At 26.5% G+C, this 10421-nt stretch overlaps 1 protein-coding gene across 2 annotated transcripts; it reads right to left on the bottom strand.

Moving 5' to 3' along the window:
* Nucleotides 1–310: 310 nt before the first annotated feature.
* On the bottom strand, nucleotides 311–8867 carry LOC117168241 (thiamine transporter 1). 2 transcript variants are annotated; one of them, XM_033353731.1, is made up of 7 exons: nucleotides 8360–8865; nucleotides 4594–4978; nucleotides 2464–2853; nucleotides 1278–1470; nucleotides 1054–1195; nucleotides 809–972; nucleotides 311–574 (listed from the first exon to the last, which is right to left on the bottom strand). In XM_033353731.1, exons 1-6 carry the CDS (start codon nucleotides 8480–8482, stop codon nucleotides 820–822), a joined length of 1386 nt encoding a protein of 461 aa, XP_033209622.1. In that variant the 5' UTR covers nucleotides 8483–8865; the 3' UTR covers nucleotides 311–574; nucleotides 809–819. The 2 variants fall into 2 exon arrangements, with proteins under 2 accessions (XP_033209622.1, XP_033209623.1); XM_033353732.1 differs by lacking the exons at nucleotides 311–574; nucleotides 1054–1195 and having other exon boundaries at nucleotides 815–972; nucleotides 8360–8867.
* Between the last annotated feature and the right edge of the window lie 1554 nt (nucleotides 8868–10421).

The raw sequence follows: 10421 nt of genomic DNA, 5'->3' as shown, positions 1-10421 counted from the left end.
AATTTTAAAACAATTTAAAATATTTCAAAAACTCTCAACAAAAAATCCAGATGATTTTAAGGCAATTTTCTAATCATTCATAACTCTTTTATAATCTTAGGAAAAGAACCAATCACTTTAAATTATATTTAGAAGGTTTATAATTTTTGTATTTTAGGAAACATTTGAAGCATTAAGAAATGTAGAAGGTTCAGAAGTTTTAAAAGTATTAAAAAATAATTAAAAGTTTTTAAATATTTAAAAAAACTGAAAATAAAATATAAATTTTTAAAGATTAGTAAAAAGTCTGGTAAATTTTAGAGCAATTTTTATTTTTAAAGGTTTTTCAAAATTTTAAGAATGGTTCGATCAGTTAAAAAAATGTTTGATAATTCTTATTTTTGTAAAAGTTCTTTCATGGCTTGAAAGAAGCAATGGATTTTGATGAAAGTTTGTAAAATTTAAATAATATTGTAAAAAAAACATGTCCTTTTATTAAATAGGAAGAATATTAAGTATGAAACTTAGTGTCCGTTATCGGTTGTTGCCTCTGTCTGATACAGACAATTAAATAAGATGCTCAATTTGTTGCAATCTGTAAGTAAAAAATTATTCCAAAATTAGTGATGGTTATAATAAAATGTAATAGTTTAAGTTTGGCATTCAAATAATGAATCTATGAGTAACAATTTAGAATAAAATTTTTTAAATAATTCTCAATGAAATAAAATGGCATAGTATTTTTTAAATTTAAATACTAGATGTACAAATAAGTACAACGTCAGAATAAAAATAATGATAATTTTAGTAATTATTTACAATTTTCTACCTTGATAATTCTCAACTTTGGCTAGAAGATAATGATCTATCAATCGTAGGTTCCAACCAAATTTTGAACTTTTTACCCTCTCTACAAAATTTTGTAATCGTGACGAAGGCCATTAACATAAATATGAGACCGAGGACTGCAAAACAACCACTGTAGACAAGATACTGGAAGTAAAAATATTTTTAATTACACATTGGTACGTCAAATTAAATTCAGTTATGAAGCAATTATTTTTTTTTATTTACTTGTTGCCTGATATCGAGGGAAAAAATAGTTCCACTTGCAACAATTACAGTCAAAAGACTTTGAAGTGCTAAAGCAAGGAACGTGTTTATACCGAAAATCAAACTGTAACTATCATCAGATAAATGCTTTGCGACTTCAAAGCTGCAACGGAATAACGTTCTCAGAATAATTAATTTTTCAATTAAAATGTTGATAAAATTTGCAGAAGTTTTGAAAAGTATACCTGGCAACGGTTATCACTGTATGATAAATGACACCAAATGCTATGTAAACTGCATATAATATCCAGATATTGTGACTTTCAAAAGACACAAATAATAATATACCCTCGATGAAAGAAAATATTGATAAAGTAATTTCTCCTAATAAAGGCCAATTTACTCGCAATGCTCCAACTCCAAATACAGCCGCTGCACCTATTAAAATGTTCTCAGAATTAAATTAACAGTTAAAATTGCAGAAAATATTGTTTTCAAATTATTTGTTCTATCCTCAGGAAATTCCGGAGTTTTTACAACTATTTTATTGCATCAAATTTTCATAGCATTTTAACAATAATTCATTATTGCAATCTTAAAACATGCATTTTTTATATTTAACATTCTAGAATTCAAGAATTACCTCAAAGTTAAAAAAATTTGATTTCAGTTTTCGTGAACGAAAGATTACTAACAACTGAAGACTTTTTAAATCATATTTCATTTGAAATAGAAAGCCTTTCACAATAAAAAAATGAAATTATATGCCTATACGGACTTAATATAAAGAATTTAAAGGCAATTTTAAAACTGAAAAAATAAAAAATCTAAATCAGTAAAAATGTAAAATTTTAAATTGTTAGCATTTTCAATTTTTAAAGTTAATTGGATTGCTTCAAATTAAGGAATTCAAAATAAAACAATTTTTAAAAAGACTGAAATTTTCAAATCAACAAAATATAAAGTTGAAAATTTTCAAAATGGTGAAATATTGTACAATATTAAAAGTACATATACAATCATAAGAGTTTAAAGCTGTCTGTACAAGGGTGGTCCAAAAATGCGACTTTCGATTTTTGGTGATCCCCCCCCCCCCTCATTACACGTTTATTTATTACACGTTTATTTATTTATTACGTTTATTTATTACACGTAAAACTATTACGATTCAGTTATGATGATAATAATTGATTCTATACGTACTCGATTAAAGGATTATTCTGTATCGCTCCTTAAACAAATTTTTACTAAACAAAGCGATTAATTTTTATCACATATGATCACATGCACAATGTGAATACAAGATAATCCAACCACCCAAAGACAAATCAATTTTGTTCTCAAATAGTTTCACTCTCCAAAGTTCTAATAATCGTACATAAACAATTCTGCATTAAAAGGTCTAGTCTAAAATAAAATGTGTAGTCTTACCTATTATAGTATAAAGAGCTTCGACTGCACCATTATAAATGTTTACATGTTTACCCTCAACCGCACTTTCCCATATCAGTTGTATGTAACTTGCAACTTGTACATATCCACACGTAGCAAAAGCCCACCATAAAGACCATTTGGCCACATGAATATTCGTATAAGCTCTTAGAAAATCTTTCCATAAAAGAAGGTATGCATTCTTCAATTTTAGCAGAATAGGCTTTGTTTTTCTAGACTGATCATTTGGTACATATGTAATATCGCTTTTCCCATCAGCTTGTAGATTATTGGGCAGCGGCAAAACATCAGTGTTGCTAATTCGATGGAAATATACTGACTTATTGACCGATGGTAAAAGAAAAGCCCAGGCAGCTGAGAAAGCAAGAGCTAAAATATTTAAGTAAGAGTAAGTGTTTTAGTTTCTAAAACATTACTTTCGTTTTTCTATATGCTAAGGTAGCTAGGGCTAGAATCGCAACATCGAAATTTAACATAAAATAAAAAATATACCGAAGCTTTCATTTCTAGAATAATGCTTCAGTTGAGCCTATTCAATACAATATTAAATTTATTTTTAAGAGAAATATATAGTTTTCTAATCTAACTTTTTTTAAATTATCAAAAGTGAACTTCAATGTTTATAGAAAATGTTATTCTTTATTCTATAAAATATCAAAATTCCCATTTATCTATCGCAGGCATCAATGTTTCCCGATTGTCCTTTTTTTCTCGTTTTTCCACTTAAATGCGAACCGAATTAATAGAACCCAATAATAAAATCTACCTATTTTTGTTTGAAAGTGCATTATTTTCGGATGAAAAATCTACTATTGAATTTTTAGTTAAGAATTTATCCCTATTAGTTCAAAATGTTATTATTGGGTTCAAAATCGTCTTTTTTGGTAGAGAATCCATTTGTAGGTTAAAAATACAACTATTTGATTGAAAATCAATCTATTTCAGTTAAAGATTCAAATATTTTGCTAAAATACGTTTTTGTTGGTTGAATCCAAGTGTCTTAATTTTAAATTAAAATATTTTAGGTAGAAATATTAACTGTTACAACAACTATTACTACTTTCTTAAAATTTAATTTTTTTGTTGAAAATATATACTTATAGCTAAAATTAGTTTTTTTTTGTGAAAAATTAATTTTTTTACTGAAAATTCGATTATTTTATTGAAAATGAACTTTGTATTGAAAATTTATATTATCGGGTTGAAAATTCAACTAACAATTTTTTCTAATTAAAACTATTTTGTTAAACATTAATCTTTTCGGTTTAAAAATTGATCTCTATTCAGTCACAGTTGAGGATTCAAGTATGCGGTTGAAAATTATTTTTTGTTCGTTAAATCCAACAGCTTTTGATTTTAAATTAAAATATATTTTTGTTAAAATATCAACTATCACAACAAATATTACTTCTTTCTTCAAAGTTTTTTTTTAATGACATATAATCTGTTAAAAAATAGTTTTAAAAAATTAATTATCTTAACTGAAAATTAAACTATTTTGTTTAAAATTTCATTGATTAGTTAAAAAAAAATGAACTTATTTGTTGAAAATTCACATTTTCTGATTAAAAATTCAACACTGTCCAAAATTAAATTGTTTTGAATAAAACTTTTTTTTGATTGAAAAATAATGTTCTTAAATGAAAATTTAACGAAAACAAAGTATAGACAATGAATAATTCAAATAAAATGTGGACGAACATCACATCCATAGTTTAAACTACATAAAAAAAATTTATGTCATTTGTTGAAAATTCGTCTTTTTTGCTAGAAAATTAATTTTCTTCTTAGAATATTCAACTATTCGGTAGGAAATGAATATTCTATGTTGAAAATTCATCTTTTTGGTTGAAAATTGAACTGCTTGTAGAAAGCTCACATTTTTAATTAAAAACAGAACTGTTTGTTAGAAAATCAATCTGTTTTGGTTGAGGATTAAACTATTTTGTTGATTCATAAGAAGCATATTATTTTAGCTAATTAGCGAAGAATTTCTAAAATATTTCCAAGGAAAAGTACAGAAATAGAATTCTTTAAAAAAAGTGTAAAATAGTGTCAATAGTGTGGTGAGTTCGAGGCTTGTACGGTATTAACTCTAAGTCTGCATACCAGATATCGTCAGATAGAGCAATTGCTCATAATCCAGTATACCAAAAGACGTATTCCATTGTGCCACAAGACCAGACATAAATCGTCCAAACAAATATGCGGCTCTTGTAAATCCAGTGACTTTTTGATAATGGGTTTTTTCCACTGCGGCATATATGTAGCTGTAATAAGCAACTTCCGTGGAAAGAAACAATCCATAAAAAACTTCTACTAATTGTATTTCAAATACAGTTTTCCCTAAAAGTAGTGTCAAGAATGTAATTGTCCCAGATAATCCACATAAAACGATAACTGGCTTGTATCGCAAAAAATCAGTTATCAGGAACACCAGGATCAGAAAGGCTAAATTGAAGTAGGTTCCAAGTGGATAAATATCCTGGTTCACCTGTAAATTAAATTCTTGTTAATCACTTCTGTAACAAAATTAAGAAAAATATGTTTTTAAAACAGAAATAGATTAAACAGAGAGGGGAATTAAATTAAATCGAATTTTTACATTGAAAGAATTCAAAAAGAAAATTAGAAACGAACAAAAATTAGAAGAAAGCAAGAGTTACTGAACTTTTTAAATGCGAGATTCTTTAATCACAGCTAAAGAATGTTCAGATTTACAGGACACAAGGTGAAATTTCTTAATATTGAACGTTCTTAATTGAATTATTGGAAAATTATTGAAATTCTTTCACGCTCCACGCTTTAAATTACAAAATTTTGAATTGATTCAAATCTGAAATTATACATTTTTCAGCATTCAAATCAAAAATTTCTTTAAGTGTTGAAACTTGCCTTGAGGAATTTTTTCTTCTACAATTTATGTGTTTAATTTGAGATCATGTTCTATTTTGAACGTTTTTAAATTGGAACGACTGAAAAATCCTGAAAAATAAAATTCCCGAAACTCATGCAAAATTCCCGAAAAATAAAAGTTCCAAATAATAAAATTCCTTAATTGGAAAATAACTGAATAATGCAATGCCTGAACAGTTTATAGTATTACCGAATTGGAAAATTCCCAAATAATAAATTTTCCGATAGTTTATAATATTTCCGAATTGAAAATTGTTGAACAATAAAATTGCCAACAGAAAATGGCCGAATTATAAAATATTCCATCTAGGAAATACGCGAATATAAACAACTAAAAATTAAGTTTCTCAATAAACTAATTTTAATTGTAATATAACTTTTATTCTAACAATTTAATTAATCTTATGCATAAAAAATCTTAATTGTTTAATTTTGGATATTTTATAATTCGGCAATTACAGTCGACGCTATTTACCTTGCCGTGGATGGGACCGTAGGGGGAGTAATTCTCGTGGAAACGATGTTCCCCCACTCTCAAGTCTGATCTTGATGCGTGGTGCATGATGCGAATTGTTTCGCTCGCTACGTACGTTGCCACGCGCGCATCAGTGTTTACAAACGGTAAAAGTTCGACTTTCAGAATACATATTGTGGAAGTAATTATCTCATATTTGGTTCAAAAAAATAGCGAGCACATCATTCTCTCGCGGAATAAACTGAAAAATTAGTTAGCATTAACAAATTATTCATAAACCTTTGATTAAACTTGCCATACTTGAGGTTATCTCATGTGACAAGAAAATTATCATGAGACATAAATATTATATGATTTCAAAATTCTTTTATAAGCCTCATTAACAAAGCATAGAATGACTTTTTGCACTTTAAAATTTCCTTAAAAGACCTAAAACATTGACGGCAACGTAAATAGCGAACGGAAGAATTCTCGGATGCCGAGCCATCGCGGTCGTGGTGGGGGAAGAGCTCGACCGAGGATTTTTATCATTCGGCAAATTTCCTTTTCAAGATTTTTCTGCCGCCTCTTTAAATTTGTGTAATATTTATTTTGTAATAAAAACTTTTTATAATGAATTGAAATCGCTTATCTATAAATGCTTCAATGTACAATTTTTAATTTTAAGATTTAATTTAAAACATCCAGTATTCCAATCATTTTATTCAGATTTATACATTTTTATATGCAAGAAATAAATATTTTGTAATTTAAAAATATTAAAAAGTTTAAATTAAATCGGGACAACTGAAAAATCCCGAAAATAAAATACCAGACACTATAAAAGTCTCGAATAATAAAATTTCCAAATAAAAAAATTGCTGAAATATAAAATTCCCGAATAATAAATTCCTGGCAGTTAATATGACCGAATTTCAAAATTCCCGGCAGAAAATTTCCAAATTATACAATATCCAAAGTAGTCAATTTTTAATGTATAAAGTTTCTAAAATTATTGTTTGCATTTAAAATAATAATAAATGAAAAAAATATATATTTCTGGAGAAAATTAAAAAAAAATGTATTCAAACAATAATTTTAGAAAGTGATTAAAAATTATGCTTATCCATAAAATAATTTAAATTGTAATATAACTTTAATTCTAATAATTTAATTAATTTTATGAATAAAAAATCTTAATTGTTTAATTTCGGATATTTTATAATTCGGCAATTATCTGCCGGAAATTTTTTAATTCGTTAATATGATAAACTATTCGGAAATTTTATTATTCGGGAATTTTCCAATCCGGGAATTTCATTATTCGGCAATTTTATTTTTCAGTCGCCTCTTCAAATTTGTGTAAAATTTGTTTTTTAATAAAAAATGTGTACAATGTTTTGAAATTCTTTATCTATAAATGTTTCAATGTTCAATTTTCAATTTTAAGACTTTACTTCAAACATCCAGTATCCCAATCATTTATATTTAGATTTCTAAAATTTTATACTCAAGAAATAAATATTTTGTAATTTCAAAACATTGAAAACTTTAAATTAAACCGGGACTGAAAAATCCCGAAAAATAAAATTCCAGACACTATAAAAGTCTTAAATAATAAAATTTCCAAATAATAAAATTCCTGAAATATAAAATTCCTGACAGTTAATATTACCGAATTTGAAAATTCCCGGCAGAAAATTGCGAAATTATATAATATCCGAAGTAGCAAATTTCCAAATTAAACAAATTAATTTTTTTTAAATCATTTATTAAAAATACAATAATCAGATATTTTTAATGTATAAAGTTTATTAGATTGTTGGAATTCAAAATAACAATAATTGAAAAAATATATATTTCTGGATAAAAATTAAAAACAAAATTTGTGTTCAAACAATAATTTTAGAAAGTTTAAACATTACAAATTGTTTTGTTGTTAAAATATTTGATTATTTTATTTTTAATTAATCAATAATATTTGCAAAACAAATTTAATTGTTAATATTCGGTAATTTTCTAGTTCGGATATTTTATAATTCGTCAATATTATAAACTGTCGGGAATCTGTTTATCCTGGGATTTACCAAATCGCTAATGTTTTAAACTGTACAGGAATTTTATTCTTCTGGAATTTTCCAATTCGGTAATTTTACAGTGTCGAGAATTTCATTTGCGTTTAAAATTGAAGATAATCTTCTATCTTAAGCGCTTCAAATTGCAATGTTTTCAACTGATAATATTTAATATTGCAATTGTTCACATTAGCATTGTTACTTGGGACAATAAATATAATTTCAAAATAAAAGTAACTGCAAAATTCACAATTTTCAACGTCTTGTTGATATTTGATATGATTTAATCCTGTATATTAAGCAGTCACATCACGTTTATTTTTTTAAATTCGCGATTAAAAAATTCCTGAATACTTTAAAGTTAAATATAAACCGTTCTCATTTTCATATCTGATAAAAAGAAAGAACCTGCGAATAAAATATTACTTACTTGTTCAGAAGTAAAATTTTTCCACGGTCCAATAAGATAATTTGTTACAAATGGTTCAGAAGGTCTAAATTCTTTCAAAAATCCAAACATACATAATATCAACGAAGTCTTTTTCCAGCTCATTTTATTTATTATTTATAGATAAAAAATCACTTCTTCAATCAAGTTATCATCTTGAATCGCATAATATATTGCAATCTCTTATTGCCCAAATTTTTATCACTTTTGTCACTTATCTTTCCCATATTTTCCTTTCCTTTGATCCATAAATTACTTTCTTCTGTTATGTATGATTTATAAAAAAATCATTCACGATTTTGGATTTAAAGACTTGCACTTACGATATTCAGTTATTGATCTCATTTTGACAAGCGCACGTGACTTTGTTTTACAATCGTAGACTACTTAAATCAATTTCAAATTTATAACAATTTCATAGAAAGGAGTAACGCTTCTATGTTTTCAGATCACATGGGAGCACAGAACTAGCATACAAAAATTGCGAAACCAGCATCAGCAGACGAGAATTACATAACAAATCACAAGAATATTCTCGGTTGGTAAGGTTGATAAGAGCGAAATTTAAAATACTGTCTGTTGATGCCGAAACACGTTCGAAACTCAGAACTAAAACAGTACTCTACTTTTCATCACGCCCACACAAACTTCACTTGTAGAACTTGAATAAAATCAATTAAAATTAACGTCAAATAGAGTAATTTCGAAAATTCCTAGATTACACCGTTTGACGGTACTCTAAAAAACCACTTAAATTAAATAGTAAAATAATACTTAAAGCTGAATTGAAAAAGAAAGACACCCTTAGAATTTTCTTGGTTTATTAAGTTATTATTACTACACTCATAATACGAGAATACACAATTTTTTACATATAATATATTATTTATATATATATTTCATTCTTAATTATTTAATTTTATACACGTTAATATAATTTTCCTCTCTTATCGTCTCTTATTTAGTTCCACCCAGTAAATTTTGTTTTCGAATTTCTTACAAACCAGGACTCGATGTTAAAAAACGATTATTAAGAATACTCCTCGATACTTAAATGCAATTTACATAGAGCACTATTTTGCAGTGCAGTGCACCAACACTGTGTGAATCCTTGTCAGCTATTCGTAAAATATTTTTAAACTATTTTATTCTTATGGAAACAAGTAATTCACATACTAGTATGCAGTCACACTTTCAAATCTCTTTTACAGTCTTCCTTTCCAAAACATTGCATAAACCACAAAACAAACTGTTACAAAAAACTTATAAAATTTTTAATATTCTTAAAATCGATGGTAAAATTTGAAATTTCTTCGATGCTCGTTTCTCATTTACAATTTTCCTTTACATAATTTGATTTCACTCTCTAAAAAAAATGCGACTGACTCTCATCAATCACAGAATCTTCCTTAATTTCCTCAACTTTTACGATACATAAATCTATTTTCTTTATTGATCAAAGACATTCGTTTGCTGAAAATTGACATTTATTTATAAGCGTGACTGTAACACGCACTTTCATTCTTTTACTTTATTCACAGACACAGACACGCGTTTCTACTTTCTTAGCGACAATATAAATAATAATTGGACATTTACAAGATACTACTTCGCATGCTATTCAGCATTTCTTAGCGTTTAATGGTTTTTGCAAACTTATTTATATGACCCATTAAAGCAAATTATTTCCTTTGGCATTGCAATATGTTCATATAGAATGTTCGCTTAATCAGTAGAAGTAAACAGATTAATTGAAATGAATTTATTTGTACGTATAGCAGAACAAACTTTTTATTTCTTCTTTTAAGACAGTATTCTACTTTGAAACGCTTGAAAAAAAAGTTATGAAATCTTGAAATACATTTTAAAAAATTTTTTCATTTATTTTATGCACTTTTTATCCATAAAAACGTCAGTAAAGGTCAACTAGGATTATTGAAAAAATCATTTTTACTATATTTTTTTTTGCAAAAAACTGAAAATAAACCCGCTTTTTTCGTTTTTTGTTTGTTTTTTTTTCGCCATTTTGTTATTTTTACATGTA

The sequence above is a fragment of the Belonocnema kinseyi genome, chromosome 2 (genome assembly GCF_010883055.1).
Source record: "Belonocnema kinseyi isolate 2016_QV_RU_SX_M_011 chromosome 2, B_treatae_v1, whole genome shotgun sequence".
NCBI lineage: Eukaryota > Metazoa > Arthropoda > Insecta > Hymenoptera > Cynipidae > Belonocnema > Belonocnema kinseyi.
The sequence above is the reverse complement of the archived record's forward strand: the minus strand, read 5'-3'. Positions and strand labels throughout refer to the sequence as shown.